The sequence below is a fragment of the Micropterus salmoides genome, unplaced genomic scaffold (genome assembly GCF_014851395.1).
Source record: "Micropterus salmoides isolate LMB-PRFRI ecotype aquatic unplaced genomic scaffold, ASM1485139v1 Ms_hic_scaffold_15, whole genome shotgun sequence".
In the NCBI taxonomy this organism is placed as follows: Eukaryota; Metazoa; Chordata; class Actinopteri; order Centrarchiformes; family Centrarchidae; genus Micropterus; species Micropterus salmoides.
Window position 1 is genome coordinate 10851270 of NW_024040596.1, and position 22993 is coordinate 10874262.

Here is a 22993-nt window from a genome sequence, read left to right on the forward strand (position 1 = left end):
CATCAGTGTAGGGTGAACCCTCTCTGATCTTTTCTTATCCCCAAAGCATTTTCACTCTTCCCCTTTGACATACTTGGTAATGGTTTTTCAGTGTTCTTCTCAGCCTCGGTACATATGCACAAACTCACACATTTTCACACCAAATGCTTCTTTTCCTTGTCAGATCCATGCAGTAAAATACACACACACACACACACACACACACACACACACACACACACACTCAAATGTTGATGTGTTTAGCCACAAAATAAATGAATGTAATATCTTAAAATGAAGATTCTTATAACCTACTTATTTGCATACTTAAATCAATCATTCGTTTTGGTTATGAAAACATTTTAGCGGTATAATTGATGTCACATGCCAACACTGCTAGATACGAAAGTATAAATGATACAGTGAGTGTGCATGCCTGCACATGTGAGAGACATTTCCCCGTTACCTCTCTTTTTCTTTTAACGTTCTCACTCTGCTTTCAGTGCACAAGCAGACAGTTTTCAAACTAGTTTCTAGTTTTTGCCATTTTATCTGAGCGTCTTCTTTGTAAGTAAAACGACTTCCAAAATATCAGTCCATTGCTTAAACATTTGGAAAACCTTCTAACTTCTTCACTGTTTACAAGTGCTGGAGAAGCAGTCCCTTGCAAGACAGAGTGAAATGCAAATGCACAGTAGTTCCGAAGAATTTCTATCTGTGTGAAAGCAAGCCTGTGTGGGTGAGAAATGTCCAAATCAGACCAAAGTAATATACCATATATTCATATAAGAAAATGGCCTTGCTCAATTTGACTGCAGTCAATTCTTGCCATAAATTGTCCCTTTAAAATATTTTGACCCTTGGCTATAATTAAAGGCAGATGCCATTCTCTGCCATATCAAAACGGTTACAATGCCAACATCACCCAGTATGTTGTGAGGGAGTACCATTTAACCCAATGGATGACTTACTGATCATAAATATGTTTTGCCACAGTAATTATTACTCTTATTCCTACTAGTCTTATTTTTAGAACAAGTGTTTAAATTGCATTACGATGATTTCACCTAACTTCCTTTAAATTCTGCCCTCTCTTTGCAGTCTGCAGAGAGGGAACAAGTGGTCAGTCTCCTTTAAGATCACATTGTCACTCCCACTCTTCAATCAAATGATGGTCAAAGGCATTACTTTTCATTATCCACTAGAATAAAAATATCAATTTGACCATTTTCAGGCAAACAAGATAAGATAAAAACAGTACTTCTGTTACAACTACTACCATTGCTATAGTCATCACCAGTACCAATACTTGTGCTACTACTACTGCTATTGGTCAGCAGCACCATAAGCTGGACTGGTGGATTGAAAAAAACATCAATGCATAGTCATTTTATTCTAGCAAAATGTTTTCCATGGAGTGCTTTTTCTCAGGGATGAACTCTGAGCAAACATATAGCCTCTTAATAATAATCATATGCAGAATTTTATTAAAGAGTATGAAAACTCAGAAGAGTCACGCAGAAAATAGATTGCATCTGAGTCAAGCGTATGCCTGAATATAAATGCATCTGAATCTTCTATTGCTGGTACTCAAATGAAGGGTCAATATTCATTTGGGAGTTGGACATATGTCTGCCTCTGAGCAACAGACAGCTGGGGAACAAAGATCTGACCCAAGCCTGTGGCCTTTCTCTGTCCTGTTTCTCTCAACCCCTCCTCCCCAAACAGGAGGATAGCCCAGCTAGCAGTCTAAAATGAAAAAATAACAACAACAACCTCAACAAAACTAGCCTAAATCTGTTGTTTTTTAATGACTAAGTTCTGAACTCGTTTTCAAGAGCCGGGAGTGCTTTTCGACCTAAATAGCTGTTCTCCCTCTCTCCCGCTCCTTATTTTGACTGTTTCCAGACCTTGTTCCCGATGGTAATAGTGATGCAACGGAGAGATAATGAGTGTTTTGAACGATCATTTAAAGCTCATATGTTCTCCTGTTTGCTTGCTTCTCTTCCTCTCCTGTGGCCTTTTGTTCTCTCTCTCTCTCTCTCTCTCTCTCTCTCCCCTGCTTGCATCTCACCAGTGGCTCTGCGATGAATGTTGTGTATGGAGAAGAGGAGATGAAACGCTTCTTGGAGGAGGCCACTCAGGTGTCCCAGGTGAGATCGGAGTTAAATGTTTGAGCGTGTGCCTGCACATGTGAGAGAGCCATGTTGCGACATGTTAGGACAAGTGATCAGTTTCTCCATCACACACTCCCTCTGCTTTCAATTAACTGATACTACCAGCTGGCATGACTGTTGGCTAATATTGTGTGCGCATCTCTACTTCACTGAAACCCCAGGTGGCTTGTGGGCACCTGGCCCCTCCAAGGGCCCTTACTTTGGGCTAGAAGCATACACACACATGCACATATCACACCTTTAGAGCACCAAAGCAAGCTGATTAATGGTGGTTTAACAGGTTGGGTGGTTTAAAGTGATAATGGAATCTTTTTGTAAAACACTCACGGCACACAGTGACCTTCAGCATTCATTTACGGGTGCTAATGTCCACCTCAGATGAGCAATGTAGCAATTTTTACACGAATTCTGAATTTTTGAGCATTGAATTTAATTTTACAATTACCATAAACCTAATATAAACATAAAGTGAACCACAGGCTGATTTGAATTGCGGTCTGGCCACTGTCCTAAAAAACTCAATGGTTGCTTTAGCCGAGGAGAAAAGATTTTTCTGTATTGTGAACACCGTCAAATTAAAACAGAGTCTTCAAAAGCTTAATTTCAAATCCAGTGTGTAGGAGCACAGAGTCAAAATAAGATTTTCACTAACTTGTGTCACAGACGGCACTATACACACAAAAGGCAACAACCTTGTTCTGGGTTATTTTACTTTGGATTCACTGATAGATCCATCGTGCTGTCTTTCCTCTAGGACCATCCAGTGGTCATCACCAAGTTCATCCGCGGTGCCAGGGAGGTGGAGGTGGATGCTGTGGCCAAGGGTGGCAAGGTGAGACATTACTGACATGTTCTGTGTAGTTGTGAGTTTTTGTCTTACTCTCCTTAATGCTGGTCTGTTGCCAGCTTGTGTATGTGAAGACGTCTAGGCAGTTTAAATAAACACGCACCAGATGATGTATTATGGTATGCCTGCAATAATTACTAAAGCACCTGAAGGTAAGGTTAAAAGTGAGTGCAGTTTAATTTAAAACATGACTTGTTCAGAGAGTATATATGTTCTACATAATGTCACAGAGTGTAAAAGCTGGGAAACAATGTTATTTGTCCCTCTTTTATCACGTAGAAGCCTGTGTATGTCTGCACCTTATACTCTGACCTAACACACCTACTTCTGAACCCATCAGCCTAATATTTTCCGATCCCATTCATGACTGTATACTCAAAGACCTATTTTAGTCTGCAGTAAAGCTTAGCAACATACATAGCAAAAGGCATTGCTGGCAATTGGCTGAAAACAAGGCTTTCCCAGTCTGCTGCAGGCCACATTTTGGCCTTTGTTGTAGCTCATAAACTGACATCCATAGAAAAGCTTGGTCTCATTTTGAACCGGAGCATCTACAGATTAATTCCATGTTATAATCCACTGAAGTTAGGCATGATAGGAAATAAATAAATCCCTGTTTTGGTTATCTTCACCGCCATCTTGACTTTATGGGAGCCGGGAGGGACAATTGAATGAGATTCAACTCTTCTTTGTTTGGAAGAGGAGAGGGAGGTAGGAAGGGGTTTTATTTTGTCTGTTGTGATAACAAAATGTTCTAAATAAATAACAATGTTTAAATTGTTTCCTTATTAACTTTATATAGTTAGGTGAACCCATGCTCAGTTACAAAACCATTACATTATTCTATGAATCTTAAAGAAAACTAAGACCACACTATACAAAACTATACACTTTTTTAAAAAATTAAAAATGTTGCATACATCTATATAAGAAAACTTACACTATACCATACAGAAACACTGTCTTCCTCTTATTCTGCTACTCTCATACATACACGCTGCACACACAGCCTGCCCTGCACTCCCTGTTCCCCACCACATGCCCCCAGACACACCTGTTGGAGATCTGCACTCTACTGAGTGCACTCTTCTAGTTTATATTGACTGTTTGACCATATTTTAATTTCTAACAGTATCATTGTTATTCATCTCTGTAGCCTGGCATTATTCAGCCCTCCATTATTTTTCAGTTTAAATGAGAGGTTGGACAGATATTGAGTCCAGTAGATGAATAAAGTGGAAGTAATCTCATTCATCTATAGTGAAAAGACATTACAGACCAGACAGATCTGATTGGGAGAAAGGAATACATTAAAACCAAAATGCAGGGAAGTGGTGAAAATTGTTTTTAGATTAGATCAGGCATATTGAAATGATTCTCGTCCAACAAAATGTTTTCATATCTGATTGACACGCACCACAGATTTGTCATTTTTATTTGGATTTCTTGTTACTTACTGTACTATGATATTGTTCAACTTAATTTATGCCACAAAATCATTAAAAAATTCCAAAACAAAACACTGTTGCGTATAGTTTGAGTAATGTCCTAAAAGTTCATAAAGTATTACCGTAAACTCCCATTTTATTTGCTTTAATCATTGAACTCACCCTACCTTCAATTGGGACAGGTCGCTAATTCCTTTCCCACAAAACTCTTTTCATATGTCTTACGTCTGGAGAGGATATTTACATTAATCTGATTATAATGCTTCCACTTACAGACCATTATGAGTGGTAATATTAAAAAATCCACAAGTTATTCAGTATAGAGATATGTGTGTGTGTGTGTGTGTGTATCTGTATGTATATCTGTTTATTTTTTCCGTGGGGTGTTAAAAGGGATTCTGGGAGAACTACGAAAATCACTCTAACTTTCGGAAACTTGTATAACTGCATAATTGTTAGCATTGTAAGTTTGTAGTAGGCGACACAGCCACCTAGGTACTTGTCCTGAACTGTCTGTTTTTCTATAGTTTAGGCTGTGGGAGTCATTTCAAGGGTGTCAGTTTGAACGTGGGCAATCCAGTTGTATGGTAGATTTTCTCTCTCTACTTTCCCTGAATACAGCCCCTCCATTATCTTCAGTATCACATTAACAAGCTGTCCATTCATTGAATACCAAACAGGCCTCATTATTCCTGGCCAGGCTGTGTTTGTGTGCGTGCACGTGTGTCAGTGCGCGCGCATTTGTGTGTGTGAGTATATGTGTGGGAGAGTGGAAAAGTCAGAGATAATACGTATTAATTACAGGCTCTATCTGAAGAGTGCTAATGAATGCTGTGGTTAGCAGCAGTTTAAATGAGCTAATGACACGGCAGCTCATTTACAGACACACACACACACACTCGTATAGAGTTGCTTGGTGATACGCGTCTCCTTTTCTGTGGGTGAAATGCCGGTAGACACTGCACGTCCATGTAAATCATTTCTTACCTAGTCCATCAACAAATATATGCCCTTTGTCCTGTACAGATTGTCAATGAGTGTTGATGCGACTCAATTTATTAATTTCCTCCAAACGTGCAGTGCAACACTCACTGAATTTGAACTGGCTCAGCGTATGTTGATGCTGCATTTTTGTGTACTATTATGCACTGTGGCAGACTGTAGGTATAAACACATCACGTCTGGAGGCCATCTGCCTCAAAGTCTGAATAATTCTCATCAGAGAACAGACCATGGCTGTAAAAGTTGAGTTGCCTCCAGTTAGGATTTATGTCGCTTATTATAGCCATGATCTGCATGCAAATACTGCAAGTGTGACATAATCTCTGTGTCTGTCCAGGTTCTGGTCCATGCCATAACAGAGCACGTGGAAGATGCGGGGGTACACTCTGGAGATGCCACCCTCATGCTACCAACCCAGAGTATTAGCCAGGGGGCGCTAGAAAAGGTCAGTTAAGTCACCCTCAGCATTCACATAGTGACTCAAACCATAGGAGTTATACTATAATTTTTTAATGATCAGATTGATATTCACAAAAATTTCTCCCTTCGTGTATATAGAAAGATTATGATATGAAACAGCCTCACATATATTATACGCGTGTGTTCTTTTCCCATTGCTCTCAGGTTAAGACTGCCACCCGGAAAATCGCTCAAGCATTTGAAATTTCGGGGCCCTTTAACACTCAGTTTCTGGTTAAAGGCAGTGATGTCATGGTAGGTAATATTTCTCAGGGTATGACTAAAATAATAGATTGACATTTTCACACCTGGTCGCAGCAAATGCAATTCACTCACGTCAAAATCACCGTGTGTTCAGATTTATTTGCAAAGCTGGATGGATTTTCTGTTCAATGTTACTTTCAGTTTTGGTGTTCCATCAACAGTACACATACAGGAAATGTGCGTGTATGTACTCTGGTCATTTGTACAGTATGTTTGTGCATTGGGAATTTGCATATCTGCATTGAGTGTGTTTATTTTGTAAATTAGCCTTTGCCAATGTATACATTGAGAAGAATTGAGAATTGCAAGTTTTTCTGTAATGAAAGAATTCGTGTTGTGTACCCTTTCAGGTGATAGAATGTAATCTTCGGGCATCGCGCTCCTTCCCTTTTGTGTCAAAAACAATCGGTGTGGACTTAATCAATGTGGCAACCAAAGTGATGGTGGGAGAGCCTTTGGATGAGGCCAACCTGCCTTCGCTGGACAAACCCATTATTCCTATGGACTTTGTTGGCATCAAGGTGAGAGGGGAAAGTGAAATAACTGTAAAGCTCAGAACAGCATGACTGGCTTTCATCAAGCTTTATTCGTTTTATTCTAATGGAGAGATTTTATAGAGTACAGAGGCTGAATGGATGTATATATGGAGAAATTAATCACTAACAAGTTGATGACTTAAGTAATTGAGGACTTTTCTGACTCGTGGCTTAGACACAAGCGTGCTATAAAATGGGCTGCCCTTTGAATGTTTTTATACCATGGCAAGCAGAGCTCAGTCATAAGTACCTGAGATAATAATCATGATGGGCCTTTTTAACAGAAGACATTTTGACATGTCACAGCAGTCCAAAGTACAAAAAGACTTCGCACATCAATTTATATTTTCCTTCTTATTCAGTATTCATTGTCAGAATTCAGCACCGTCGCGGATATGCGTTGCAGTTATTTTGTTTTTGGTTTAGTGTAATGTTTTTCTTCTACTTTGTGTCACAGTAGTAAATGGCTGCCTCCTATTTAGTTCCTTCAGTTTCAGGATCCGGGTATTGTCCATGGTGGCTTATTGTCACACTGTCGCTGCTTACTGGGAAATTTGAATAGAACAGAGCCATCAGTAATGTTAGTAGTTATACTTTTCCCAATATGAAGTGCTGTGAAAACTACTTTCTCTGCCACATTTCTCAAGTTAGATAATATTGTATAATTAAAGTCGTTGTGACGCTATAACGCAGGACAATTACAAATAAATAAAATTTAAAACCTGAAGGAAAAACAAATCAGGCAACTAACAGATATTTTTGCCACAATAAATGCTTCAAACCAGCAGAACACTCCTGTGCTGTCAGTAACAGTCAATCACACAGATGCATGATTTACAACGAATGCCGTCTTTTGCACTGCTGCTGCTAACATCTGGTAATCCAGCTGCTAAGGCAACTTGTGCAATGTAGCAAAATAAAAGTTTTGAAAATGTTGTGGCGCGTTGTGTCCAGGGTACACACTGTACATACTGACATAGTTCATGTGACAATAGTTCATGGAAATGGAGTTCACCAGAGCTTCACAGGTTCCCACTGGAATCCTCTTCTACTCCTGCATGACAACATCACAGAGCTGATGGATGTTAGAGACCTTGCACTCCTACACATTGTGTTGGAGGATGCCCCACGGATGCTCAATAGGGTTTAGGTCTGGAGACATGCTTGGTCAGTCCATCACCTTTACCCTTAGCTTCTTTAGCAAGGCAGTGGTCGTCTTGGAGGTGTGTTTGGGGTAGTCATCATTTTGGAATACTGCCCTGCAGCCCAGTCTCCAAAAGGAGAGGATCATGCTCTGCTTCAGTATGTCACAGTACATATTGGCATTCATGGTTCCCTCTACTCCAGTGCCGGCAGCACTCATGCAGCCCCAGACCATGACACTCCACCACCACGCTTGACTGTAGGCAAGACACACTTGTCTTTGTACTCCTCACCTGTTTGAACCAGATAAGTTTATCTTTGTTTCATCAGACCACAGGACATGGTTCCAGTAATCCAAGTCCTTAGTCTGCTTGTCTTCAGCAAACTGTTTGCGGGCTCTCTTGTGCATCATCTTTAGAAGAGGCTTCCTTCCAGGACGACAGCTATGCAGACCAATTTGATACAGTGTGCGGTGTATGGTCTGAGCACTGACAGGCTGACCCCCCACCCCTTCACCTCAGCAACAATGCTGGCAGCACTCATACGTCTATTTCACAAAGACAACCTCTGGATATGATGCTGAGCATGTGCACTCAACTTCTTTGGTCGACCATGGCGAGGCCTGTTCTGAGTGGAACCTGTCCTGTTGAACCGTTGTATGGTCTTGGCCACCGTGCTGCAGCTCAGTTTCAGGGTCTTGGTAATCAACATGGCACCTCATGGCAAAGAACTCAGAGAGTGCCATGTTGAACATCCAGTGACCAGTATGAGGGAGTGTGAGAGCGATAACGCCAAATTTAACACACCTACTCCCCATTCACACCGGAGACCTTGTAACACTAATGAGACATTTTCACTTTAGGGTTGTTCTCACTTTTGTTGCCAGCGGTTTAGACATTAATGTCTGTGTGATGTGTTATTTTGAGGGGACAGCCAATTTACACTCACTACTATACATTGTAGCAAAGTGTAATTTCTTCAGTGTTATCACATGAAAAGATATATTTGAATATTCACAACATGTGAGGGGTGTACTCACTTTTGTGAGATACTGTATAAGGAAAACACTGCTATAGTAATTGCCCCAGCCATATAATACAAAAGTAGAGTCCAAGGCAATGAATGGGAAAATGCTTGCCTCAAATTGTTCCCTGTGCAGTCTAGCCTGTTGCCTGTTTTGGACAATGGCTTGAATGTCAAAAGTAACATTATGTCGCACAGGGCACTGTACCTCTGGCCTTCGATGACAAAGGATTTTTAATAATAATGTGTTTCAATTCTTTTTAAACATCCACAATTAAGAGTTTTAATGGCCACAAACACAATTGTGAAATTTAAAGTTAAAAGCTACTTGTAAGGTCATTAAAAAGTCAAGTGTTTAACAAGTCCTAATAACTATGTATCTGAACTTCGTAAAGCCTGATGTATTCAGTATGGTTGGACAATTAGTTCCTATGTAAGGAGCTCTACATGTATGATATGTTAATAGGCACTGCAGGTTCCACCAGGACAGCTTCCATTGGATCACACAATAAAGGCAGCAATTACTGCTCCTCTACATAGGCATGATGATGGGGATGGGTGGGGGGGTTGTAGTAGTAGGTGCTTTCTCGTACCGTCTGGGAGGCTTACTTCTTAGATTGGGTATGAGAGAGTTTACGTGTTGCCAGCTGTTCCAAAGCTATTTTTTCCAAAGTAATTTCTCCCTCTAATTACAACAGAGCTGCTGTAACAATGGCTGTAGTTTGGAGCCAATCACGCAGGTATAATCCCCCACTCTTCCCCGCCACCTAAAGTTTTCAATTTCTAGTCTGCACAGTGGTGAGGAATATTAATCAGAGCTCTGAATACTCCAGGCGTCAGGCTTAAAAGACTTCCTGAGTTTACTTGGAGTCTATGATACAGACTTCATACGCCCTGACTAATATGGGCCTTGCCACAATACATGACGGTTATTTAACAAAGTAGTGCTAGTTTCTTTCTTCCTGTTTAACACGTCCTTCCAGCTTCAACATCAAGCCCCCACTGTAAACACACTGTGGTGTCTGAAACCATTATCCAGCTCGCGTAGCCTGAAGTGTGTGCCATCAAAACGTACTCTCTCATTCATCATCATCTCTGTCCTCATTGCATCATCGCAAGGCACAAGTCGTTGCCATCCAGAGAGACAATCTTCATTTATCTGTCTCATTCCCGCTCAACCTCACTCTGTTGCTCTTACTGTTTCTTTTCTCCCTCTGACAGTCCCTCGTTTGAGGCCATGTTGTTTTCTTTTCACTAACAAGTCCCCGTTGTGTAGTTTCTGTCTCTATATACAAACTCATAGGAACAATAACACAGTTCAATTTATGATACTGAGAGAAAGAAGAGCATGAAAACAACATTTGAAAAGGACGAGGCGGAAGTGGATTTGTTGGTTTGGTGTCCCCAGTGTACACTTATTGGCTACAGAAAAATAACTTCCAACTGTTGGCTGTTCTGTCGCCTTGACCGTGGCGTGCCGGACACTGTGGTGACTTCTGAGATAGACCCATTCTTGTGAGCCCAGGGACTCAAGGAAAAACACATGCTAGAAATATCATACATTTACATTTGAGTAAATATTTCCGTGTGAGGAGGCCATGCCTAATACCTTCTACCTGAATAACAAAAGCATGCTGGCTTATATATGCTAGAAATATATGCTAGTTAATGTGTTCATTGATTTATTGTAATGGTTAAAGCAACAGTAGAGATTTGTTTTAATACTTTTTATAAGTCACATTTGCTGAAACTATAGAAGTGCACGAGACAAATAATCTGTAAAATAAAATCACGTTCCTCTGGCTTCTCCTAGTGCTCCTAATGCCATTTGCATGCCCCCCTCCTCACGCATGCTCACTCAGTCAAGCTCAATATCTTCAGCATGGCATTCAGAAGTTCTGCAAACACAATGTCTGAGAAACAACCACCAGCAATGAAGAACTGCTCATTCTTCATTTGCCAACAACACTGTATTGTACAAAACGTGTGTGAACATGTCCCGGCTCCGCATGGAGCTTTGACCTCATTATATTTGATTCTATGGCGCTCGTATCCACGAGTGTCAAAGAGGCACAATGACAAAAAGTGGGGAATAACTTTTCAGTGGGGGCAGTGATGTACTAGCCTCTCATCCTAATGGGCCGCGAAACATTAGAAAGATGAGGTTTTTAAAGAAAATTTAACTTGTACTAATCTACGGGTCTTGCAATTGCCCCATGGGGATAAATAAAGTGTTTTGAAATTGTGGAATTGGTGGGAACGGCTTCGCTGAGTGATGCGCATAGTCGAGCGAGACGCGGAAGGTTCTGCGTTGTGTGTTGTTTCCGACTGCTGCTTTAATGCATATCTGCATCCGGTCAAATATTGCTAATGCTTTTTAGTGTGCTTGCTCATCAATGCGCAGTGCTACCATATCTCACAGTTTTCTGAGCACACACTGTTCCCACAATTTTTCTTCCACATATACGTATGCACAGTGAAAAATGTTCACTAAAATGGGTGCTATGACTTTGGTAGCGGTCTATTGTATAGTTTTAGAAATGTGACCGAATAACTTCATTCCACATTTATTGACATCTCATAAAGTTTTTGAAGTAGTGATTAAAGTTGGTTAATTATTTTTTCAAACTTTTTCAGACATTCAGCCCGCTACTATACAGTGGGAATGTTATTGGTGAAGCCACTCACTCTAAAATTCTTGTTTAAACTGCTCTCTGACGATTTTAACTCTTTATTGTACAAATTATACATTAAAACACTACTTTCACAACTACTAGCACACACTCTAGCGTCAGTATTGCTTGACAGTTGTACCTTCCCTAGCCGCAACACTGAACACTAGCACGCACTCACAACACTTCAGCAATGCCAAAAGAAACTACCTGCAGCACTCTAGCAACTACCTAGTACCCAAGACAAACATCCTACTGGCACATTATTTACATCCTGGAATCCAAACCAGCACTAGTAGCCACTTAATATTGGCCATCTAGAACAGTATCACCTAGCATTGCCTAGCACTAATGACCTACGAAAGCCCTAGTAATGTCCTACAATACCAATCATTTAGCCCTCCCTAACACACCATTTCCAAGTGAATTTCCAGAAAGCGGAGCCTTTTTTCCTAGTTGTATTGTTAGATTGTCAAAATATCCATCATTTGCAACATCGGTATACAATGTGGGAATAGTTATTCAAAAATCTGTAAGTACAAATGTAGCTGTTAATTTCCATTCAGCAGCAAATATAAAGACATTTACACAGGTGCTACTTCCGCCTCCAACAAGACCCTCAGTGAGCAACAATGTTATGTGGAAATGTCTTACTTTATTCATTTCCTTCTCCACTGGAGCTCAGCTGGCGCCCCAAGATAACATTGTTCATGTGGTGGAGCTCACAATTCTACTGTCTCTTGAGAGTGGGCGGTCGGTGTGGGATACAAACATGGGTGGGGGGGCGGTGTTTGTGTGTTTTTGTAGGATGTTGTGGTTACAGAGCCTTGGTTATTGTGACTGTCACATACATTCTGTCCCAGAGACGCACCCTTGCAATTTGAGGACAAACTATTACAACTTCATAATTCGGTTCTTGAAGGCTTATGTGCGGTTTCTCATTTTCAGGCAATTTAAATCTCCACTGCCAAATTTCTAACAGCTCTTGTTTATAGTTATATTTCCACTTCCTGCTTCATAGTTAAGTGGTGGCTGCACATTTGTTTCTACAGTTGGTATGGTCAGTGAAATGTGGAATTATGTACAAAACCACTGTTCTGGATTTACACAGAGACCCACAAGCAAATGTGTTGGTGTCGCTCATCTTCTGTATTTCAGATTGTCCTCTTTTTATTGTAGTTTCTTGTCTCTTTTATTGCACAATTAAAAGTTCACTATCACTGTTATTCCCTCTCTGATGTGTTCCTCTCCCTCTATTTCATTTTCTTTCTTGGTTACATTCTGCCATTTTATCTCTGCATACTTCTCCGTCTTTCACAGACTCTTTTGAATAAAAGCCATGATAAGCGATGCTGGTTCCCTGTCTGCAGTCCCTTCTCTTCGCCCCTTCTTACATTAGTATGCTAACATTACATTCAGCTGATTAGATGGCCCGCTTCAAGGATGAATCCCCCCCCCTAGTGGCCCTTGCTTCTGTGTGCGCGAGCGTGCGTGCGTGCGTGCGTGTGCGCGCTAGCGCATACTCGTGAACTGCGCCACACTGGCTCTCTCTCTTCAAGGTAATGGGGGTTGTCTGCTTTTAAATGGAGAAATAAGAATGGCTTTCCACATGGCGCCCCACTGTTCTTAATTTGTCTGTAATACAATAACGAGAAGCTACTGTCTCCTGCTCTTGTTCCTGCACTTTCCTTTAAATCATTCTCTCCTCCCCATCTCCTCTTTTTGTTCCTTCCTTTTATTCCGCCTCTTCTCCTCTTAAGTCTTCTCATTCACTCTCTCCACTCAAGTCAGTTGTTTCAAGATTCTTTCCCCTCTTATGTCTTCTTCCCCTCTCCTCTCTATCTTCTCTCTTTTTCCGTCTCTCGCTCCCGCTCCCCTTCTCGCTCACCCTGCTGTTACTCTATCACTCAGGCCACCCACCTTTTCCCCTTCTTCTCAGTGTGGCGACAGCATGTCAAACAGGCTGTTACAGTGACTGGTGGCCATTTGAGAAGCGTCCTGTCTTTTCAGACTTTCCCTTTTTAGTCTGTCTGCACCAGCAGTTGTAGCACTAATCTCTTTAACTCTCTGTGTTACCATGCCTCGCCCTCTTTTTCTCTGATGTGCTCTCGGTTGAAGCAGAAATGGTGGTTTGCATAAGACAAAATTAAATAATAAATAGTATTGGTTGAGAAACACTTTTATTGTTAGTGTGTATGAGCTTTTATTCATCATTATTGAATGATTTGCCATTTATTATCCCATAAGCAAGTTATACAAGTGTCACAGGCTTGGTCACCTGTTACTGTTTAAGGGAAAACAAGCTTAACTTCACCTCTAGGTGGCAGCAGTGGCATGAAATCCCTGAAATGACTCCATTTATGGGGTCTAGATAATAAATTTTTTCAATTTAATGGTTAACTGTCATGAGATTTGCCTTTTTGGTAAAGGTCCAACTGAACTCATAACATTGTGACTTGTAGTAACCACTGGTTACAGCTAACAAGGAGAAGCGCTGTTGTTTCAACAGTGGTTCATTAGCATCACATGTGATCATGTCCTATTACTCCAAAAGCATGTTAAAACAAATCTACCACTTCCCTTCTTGCACCAGGCACCCATGTTCTCCTGGCCACGGCTGAGAGATGCAGACCCTGTGCTTCGCTGTGAGATGGCCTCCACAGGCGAAGTATGTGTACACACACACACACACACACACACACACACACACACACACACACACACACACACACACACACACACTCTCTTTTGTGTTCATCCTTGTTTTCTTTTCTCCTATATAATTTGGAGTCTGTGTTAACAGTGATTCATGTGCATCCATTTGTTTTATTGCAGGTAGCATGTTTTGGACCCAACATTTATTCAGCCTTCCTGAAGGCTATGCTCTCCACAGGCTTCAAGCTACCGCAGAAGGGCATCCTGATTGGTATTCAGGTAAGACTACAGCCATCTGGAAGTCCACTTGCCTCCTGTTTGTGTTTCCTTTTGGTGCCTCCTGCCCACAAAACACCAAATGCATGGTGCCTTCTGAACAGGTGGCCCAATTCTTTCAGCTTCTTACGATGCCAGCCTGGCTCTCCTCAGTTTGTTTCACACCTTGATTCTTGCGACTCTTGACAACTCTCACGTGAAGTAAAGACAACCGCTCTCAAGTGACTGTGTGAATGACCCAGACAGGTTGCAATACCCATCAGTTAGCAGAATTGTCAATGCCCCTCAGATGAGTCGATAAGATGAGTAAACCTGATGCTGCTATATCTGAAAGAATAAAAGGAACTACACAGACATAAAATTCAGTCAATAACTATCCAAACAAACAATAATCCTCATTATAAAAATCTCCTACAGTGAAATATCTCACAAAAATGACAAAACTAGTTAAATAAAATAAAAAACTCATCCTCTTTAATCAAGTGCTCTGACAAAAGAAGTCTTGAGTCACCATTGCTGGATAGGCTTGCTGGAAAAACATCTTTCCACTTTTTCCCCAATCGTCAGCCGCAGAAAAGAACAAAATGTAAGCCTGAGCACTGCCCTGTTTTTAATGACACTGCATTTCATGAGTTTCGGTAATTAAGTCTTGCTGCCACCCTAGGTTGCCAAACTGCAAGTTTGACTAATGCGGGTTTAACAAAGCATTCACAACACTAGCTGTATAATTGGTGCTCCTGGGGAACACGTCCACTTCAAGGCAAGTAACTGTACTTGGGGTCACACGCGCGCTGTAACTAGCTGACAAGCAGCAACACTTTAGGCTGACAGATCCAGAACACACAGCAACACAGATGTGATTTACCTCCAGTGGTTTTGAGGAAGTGTGGCAGGAGGTTTAAAACTTCTGAATTTTGAGAAAATTGGTGAAAAAAAATACTGATTAATGTGCTAGTTGGTTCATCAAGATAAGCAGTAGATGGCACACATTTTTTAGTCTGGTGCCATTAAACTATTGCAGAAGAAGAGGGTGTAATTAAAAAGAGCACTAAAAAAAATCAGCTTTTAAAAAGAGGCCTGTTTTGCCGTGGCTTCTCAACTGGCCAAACCAATAAGCTAAAACAGGTCTTTAATTCAACATGCATCATAGCACACACTTGATGCAACATATAGGCAGAAAAAGTAGCAAGACTGGTTTAAATGTCATGCAACAGCAGCTTTTCTGGTAAAGCTGATACGAATCAGTGTTGGAAAATACAACAGTGGTGTGTCCTGATGAATTGATGTGGGTCATCTAGCAATGACAAGTGTCAAGGCGCAAGTGCAAGTTTCCACAGACAGTAATGGATGCTGGTGTTTTGACGCACGTCACACGCTGTCGGTGTGTGTGTTGCCCCTTTCTTCTATACTTACAGAAAAAATGATATACTATGAAAAAAGAGTACATAGTGGATACTGGACAATATTAGTATATTAAGATAAGTATACTAATTAAGATTAGTTGTCTACTTAACTGTGACCGTCCAACTCTTGCCATTGTCTCTGTCTCACGCTGTGCAATTCTCACTGTTCTTCTCTTTTTAATTAGCTGTACCTTTTTTTTGTACCAACACCATGTGTCAACATTGCAAACCAAATTAGAAACCTGTATGTCATATAAGACTTATTAAGGTAGGCTGCAGAATATACAAAAAATCAAACCATATCACAGTGGTTTTGGTGAGGCAGCAGTAATTTTAGCAAGCATATTGTTTACTCAGCTGAAGGACACCCAGGTTGAACGAAATCAGTTGCAAATTAGCAGCAACAACTCACAAAGGAGTTTTCAGCACTTTCAGTATGTTTGGTGGAATTCATTAAGTGGGTCTTTTGAAGTTGATTTCTAACATGTGCTTTACAAAAAGATTAATTCTTCCTTTATATGCTGTTTGTGCGACAAATATGATAATGTTTGAAATTCTTAAACTCATCAGCAATCCAAATCAACAGGGAACCTGCAGGATGCTGCACTATTACACGTGTTGCTGGAATTGTGGGACCTCAGATCTGTTCAAGCTTTAAAAGGATTATCTAGATTATTTTTGTTTGTAAGGCAAAGCTTTATTTTTAAGTTCTAACAATAGAAAACAGACCTTACTACTTTTATCTGTACAAGCAAAGCTTTGCCTTATCCTGAACTGTGTTAGTATATTATCTTCAGAAATTCAGATTCCTTTACTTTTTTGCATGTAGTTTTGTTTATATGAGCTTCATTTTTAATTCGCAATAAAATGTAATGACCAGGCAAATTTATCATATTTTACATAGTGTAAGAATAGTTTTTATATACAGGGGTGAACACCTACACTACAATCTGACTGAGCAGTCAACTGACCACTGATCACAATCACATTCAAATGTGTTAACAGTAACAGACAACAAGGGGTTTTCTTATATTACTGAAATAAGTCTCCAAGTGGGGACCATCTCCCTTTCCACTTGTTTTGTTGTCTGTTGACTTGATAATAAAATCACAAGAAAATGCTCAAATAATAAGAAATAATAAGTTTGTCACAATATGAATATATGTATCAAATGAAAAAGTTAAAATAAAGGAAATCTTGAAATCATAGAAAGTAAAAGTAATTCAAAAAGTGAAATTAATGTAACCTTGACACACACTGCTGTAATTTCTGGAGTGGCTTCAGGGTCAATCTCCAAAGCCTTTGGGTGTCCCAGTAAAAGCTTGAACCTCACCGAAAATCTGAGAGTGCCTGAGAGATCCCTCCTCATCAAATCAGACAACTTAGCTGGCCACAAATAAGTAAGGCATAATTGGAGAAACAAGAGAGACATATTTAAGAAGACGCTGAACTTTTTTTCCAGACTTCGTAAAAAAAAAAATCCTCTGTGTGCTTTTGATTGATTTTATCTATCTATCTATCTTGCTTTTACTCTGTTTTTGACTGTTTGCCTTTATTGTTTGTCTTCTACTTGCTTGCTTTTATTGTTTTTATCATTAGTTTTTACTTTTGCCTGGATACTCTAAAGCACTTTGGGTTGCCTATGGGTATGAAATGTGCTATATAAATAAATTTCCCTTGGAAGAGGAGTTCACAGTTTCATGCACATAAAAGTTTGACAAAAAACAAACAATTACTGTCGAGGATTCCATATTTATTTCTCCTCATGTCCAAAATACACTGGAGGTCTACAACGCATATAAGTTTCCGTGGGTAGTTATGCTGCATCACTATAAAATATGCCTCAGTTTTTCCTTTTCAGCATCAATGTCGTCAACTGCCTGGCTGTAGATTGGTACATTTATTACCCACACAAAACTAAACTGAAGCATGAAAAATACCTAGATAACGTGTTAAAATAAACCGCAGATACCAAAACTTGATTTGACCAATATTCTTGAAAAAACTACAGCTGGCACCAAACCCAGATTTCCAAAGGAAACATGGTGAATACCAGTTGCCCTTAAGTTGTATCAAAGGGAGGCAAACAGTGCAGATCTACACAAGACGGCGAGAACTCGGGAAAAGACGCATGTTTCTTATTCAGCGAGAGTTGTAACACAGTCACAGCAAACACATGTACTGCCAGAGAACTCTTCCACTGGCTGATTGTGAAAACACGGACTGCAAAACCATCCTGGCAGAGTAAGCAAAAAAAAACAGTCCAGTGTTTGAAAAGCTGCCCCATAGCACTCCTGTCTTACTCAACGTTGCTCATACTACCTACTGATAAGATTTCTCGCTCCACAGTGACTGTCATCACATCTTATATCATAAAATAATATACTACAACATTTTGTTACAATCAACTATAACGCAACAAAAAGTGAGCGTCTGAGTATTCCCTGAAGTCTGGGAACGACTTGACAATAATGTACCAGGGGCACTGTTTACATTGTTACAGAGTTGTTTTATAGTCTTACATTTAAATGTAATTTCAAAGTTGACCTGCACATGATGGATTGTTTCCCCTACAGTTGCTGTGAACCATTTTGGATGAACAGACAAAAGACTTGTTTTCCTGATTTCTAATGCTGCATTTTGCTTCTTCGTTTCTTTTTGCTTCCCTCCCGTCCAGCATTCGTTCCGACCCAATTTCCTGGCTACAGCTCACCACCTGAAAGAGGAGGGATTCAAGGTGAGTACTGAAAGCTTGCATGTATCAAACACTATAGACCACACTTTTTCATTGAAGATCTAAAATACTGTTTTCCTCTACAATTTTCACCTTTCTGGTTCTTATGCTTCTACCCTTATTAACAGATTAAAAACACTTACCTCAGCCCCCTCAGTATTGTTTGACATTCTGTATATGTGTTGTAATGTTGCCTTATTTCTGTCCTCTAGCTCTATGCTACAGAAGCCACCTCTGCCTGGCTGTGTGCCAATGATGTGCCTGCCACTCCAGTTGCCTGGCCCACTGAGAAGGGAGGAGACACCAGTTTGCCCAGTATTAAGAGGTTGGAAACTATTCACTTTGAACACTAAATTGATGACTGAATTCAACACATTCATGGAAATGTGGAAAACAAAGCCCACTAATGTGAAATTCTTAGCCAAAACTCAGAAGCTAAGACTTGCTTATGGTTTCTTGAGGCAAAGCTTAAGTAAAACATCATCTGTGATTCATTAGATTCAAAATAGGGATATCTACTATAATCAGATACTGCCTTAAGATCTAAGGGCATAGCCCCTTCATTAGCTCTGTAATATGCTGATAAGATCAAAGAAGATGCAGCAGACTTAGAAGTCCAGAATCATTGCATTAGCCAGAATTAGGGCTTGAAAAAGGAGGATGAGGAAAGTCTTAAGTCAGAGCAATGCCAAGTCAAGGGAGGGAAATCAAAAAAACAGCTGAAACATCTGGGTTTTCATTTAGCCATGGCCAACAACAAAGCAAACATAACACTTTAATAGACATTTTAGTTGATTGCACTGCATTTCTTACAGTTATTTTTTAAATTAAACATAGATGTTATGCCATTCACTTTTGCTGTAGTTAAAAACATGTTCAGCTGTCAAAGGTACAACCTTTTTCAAACGTTCTAGCAACACAGAATAATCGTAGCAGGCTGACTGTGACAGCAATTTTCAGGTAATGATCCCACAAACAAGTCATGATCATGCTACAATGAAGCCATCTGGGCCATATGTTTGGAAATGAGCTGGTGAAGAGGAGGATGTAAAGGGAATTTAATAGGCCTAGACCAATACAACACACACAGATACACACATACGGCTGGCTGGCATCAGCTGTGCAAGGTGGCGTAGAGGCCAACTCTTTATAGAGAAGAACATGACCTTTGTTGCCACTGTTGTCTATTCTCCACATTTTCTATGAGAATTCAGGCCTATTGCCATGCTGTCCGTCAGAGGCCTTCAAATGGTAAAAAGCAATTTGCCGCACATTTGTGTGTGAGAGAGTGAATAATAATAAAGCTAGATTGAATTGAAAGGTAGAAAGAAAATATTATATTTAAGAGGTAAACAAAACTAATTCAAATTGTTCTTTTTTGCAAGGTGTTCACATTATTTTGACAGCTCGTTGTGGGGGCAAGGAAATATCTAATAAGCTAAATTTTGTTTTCATTAAAAAGTAAAAGTTCCAGGAATTGTATTTCTTTAAATTATTTGAATGATACGTGTGTGCGTGTGTCTTCGTGTGTCCGTCTTCGTGTCTGCCCAACTAGCCTAAAACATGAGATAGATTTAGCTTTATTTAGCACATTGTAATTACATGTACAGAAGATTAGGCCAATACTGGGCATTTTAATTTTGACCACTAGGAGGCAGACAAACAAACAGCAGAGCTGTTATATACTACTGGCTTAACAAGTTCATACAGCAAACATATTAGTAAAGGATTGTCTACTTACAAGATTAAGGGTCACTTTAGTATATACTTGTGAGACTGGTGATTTACATAATCATTACTGGTTGACTTTTGCTCTCCATTTTGTGCTTGGCAGGTAGTATATGATCACCTGCTAATAGTTTTTACATAAGAAGATCAGTAAAAGCCATTGGGACACAATTATATGGACTGCAGAACCAAACTAGTGCGCTGAAAGTAGCTAAAAGCTGCAAAGAGCTGCAGAGATAGATGCTGAATCTTAGTGGGATCAACAGTACAAACTACTATCTGATTTTAGGAAGTCGTTTGATTTAATTGTATTATAACAGGTATTGCATTGCATTAGTTTACATTTATTGGTTTGATTCTGTTATCTCTGACACTGTTTGTGTTTATAGGCTGATCAACGAGGGAGATATTGACCTGGTGGTCAACTTGCCCAATAACAACTCGCGCCATCTGAGGGATAACTTCCTCATCCGCAGAATGGCTATCGACCATGCGGTTCCCCTAATCACCAATTACCAGGTCAGTAAATGTCAAACTACCAGTGACTGGAGAAAAGTGGTGATGTGCTCAATTTACACCGACATAATATCTGCCTTTCACACTTGATGGGCTTCGGCGTAAATTGTTTTTCTGTGTGTATTAGGTGGTGAAGCTGTTTGCAGAAGCTATTGGCCATGCGGGTGAGCTCGACACTACCAGCCTCTTCCACTACCGGCAGAAAGACAGCAAACACAGAGAGGCTAACCAGCAGGGCTAAAGCTTCCTTCTGTTCCCCTTGGTTCCCTGTGTATAACAACTAGAGTTGCAGTCTTTCAGGGGTTACCAAGACCAAAACACAACAACATACAATACTTATAAACCTGTTTTAAAAGCAATGAATTGTTTTATTACTAGCCAATTTACTTACTAATGCTTTACAGACCAGCATTTACATACAATTTATGAACAAACGTTAATAATTAAGAAATGGTTCATATAGCAATTTAAGTCTGTAAACTTTCTGAAGAACTACAAAGACAAAACAAGCGTCATGCTGGAGGAGGATAAGCACCCAGCAAAAGAAATGTTTCGCAATCCCAAAATTGTTCTACTGTCTTATAAGTAAGCTTTAAAGAATGAAAGAATTGATTATTATTAATAAATACAACTTATAACCTCCATGTAAAGGTGACTTATTATAATTGGTACCAGAGAGGGTAATTACACTGACTTTTCACTCAAGCTGAAGTAAATCCCTAAGAGCAGTGTTACTGTGGTCCAGTGTTTTCTCTCGTCTTGTTTTGCTTTTTTTATGATCAGTGGTTTATTTTGTTTGTTTTTATTTTGGGGCCTCAGTGAATGTGAAACTTTTCGGCTCTCCTCAATACCAAAGTTTTGGCCAAATTACTTTTTTTTTTTTATTTAGTCTCATTCATCCATTTTTGTAATAGACGGTGTAGAAAATGTATCTATATGCATGGCTTTTAAAGAACTGTAGGTAAGGTAGCTGTATTGAAGATAATTCTTGTGCATTTTTTGATTAGAATAAAGTTTTATTTTTCAAGAGTTCCAGGCTGGAACCCCAGCTTTGAAGTTTTATGTTGATGACAACTGATCTATTTATATAGTTGGATTTATGCGTGTATAATACTGTATGTTTCAAACTGAGTCTGCAGCTGAACCTGCTCTGCATTTTAAACACATTCACACAAGTGCATTTAACTACACCCTGTTTAGCAATCAAGCTCCATTTTTACATAACAGAAACAACAAAAAAATGTAACAGTCCACTGAAACAAAATTAAGTCTTCTCTCACATGATGTCTGCTCTGTATGTCAGTGTGTTTGCACCAGACATGCATTAAAATCAGGTTGCTTTCCCTCCCACACCAGAGCCTCTGTTTTAAACATCCAACTTACACACAACATAATACAGCTGCATTGAAACACGAGATGATGTGCTGTTGAGATCTGTTTGAGATTAAAAAATTTAGCATGCTGACCTCAAGACAGAGCTGTGTCATTGCAAGTTTGTAAGTTTGCATTTAAAAATCCCCACATAAGCACAAACCTCAAAAACAGCTGAATCTGGAATCTAACCTAAACTTGCACTATTTCCCAGCTTAGCTGTCTTTAACTAAGGGCGCCATCTGTAGATACACAAAAATGCAAAACCTGACACAAAGGGTTCACACTTTAAATGTCTGTGGTACTCTGCACTGTGGTTTGAAACAGTAAAGAATGTTACATGATTCAATACTCTAGTTATGTCAAATCAGAAGCAGAGTCATTCTTATCATGAGAAATAGTCATCATCTCCATAGACGCCTTAGTGTTAACACCCTCTAAAGATGCATGGAATCATACATACATCTGAGTATGATCATGCCATTCTGGCAAATTGATAGTACAAGGCTATACAAAGGAATTAAGTGATTCCAATACACTACTCATCTAACACAAGGCTGATGCTATTATAGGGAAATACAGTTAGTTTTACGTTATTTAATACCCCTCTGAGCTACTGCTTCAGGTTCCATTTACAGACACACAACTCTCCAAAGACTGCTGATATTGATCTGCCTGTAAATCCTTGGCAACCTTCCTCCAGCTATTTGACTACTTCATGCCTCAGCTTCCGCAGGTAACTTGGGATACCTCTGCACTT

At 39.8% G+C, this 22993-nt stretch overlaps 1 protein-coding gene across 1 annotated transcript in view; it reads left to right on the forward strand.

The window, feature by feature from the left end:
* The window catches only part of cps1 (carbamoyl-phosphate synthase 1, mitochondrial), a 62314-nt gene extending 40102 nt beyond the window's left edge, over positions 1 to 22212 (forward strand). Inside the window, exons 28-38 of the mRNA XM_038720291.1 lie at positions 2057 to 2132; positions 2911 to 2988; positions 5791 to 5898; positions 6078 to 6167; positions 6527 to 6697; positions 14144 to 14218; positions 14386 to 14484; positions 18562 to 18621; positions 18831 to 18943; positions 20736 to 20865; positions 20990 to 22212. Coding sequence (XP_038576219.1) covers positions 2057 to 2132; positions 2911 to 2988; positions 5791 to 5898; positions 6078 to 6167; positions 6527 to 6697; positions 14144 to 14218; positions 14386 to 14484; positions 18562 to 18621; positions 18831 to 18943; positions 20736 to 20865; positions 20990 to 21103 — 1114 coding nt within the window. The 3' untranslated portion in view covers positions 21104 to 22212. The remainder of the gene's footprint in view (positions 1 to 2056; positions 2133 to 2910; positions 2989 to 5790; positions 5899 to 6077; positions 6168 to 6526; positions 6698 to 14143; positions 14219 to 14385; positions 14485 to 18561; positions 18622 to 18830; positions 18944 to 20735; positions 20866 to 20989) is intronic.
* Positions 22213 to 22993: the final 781 nt, after the last annotated feature.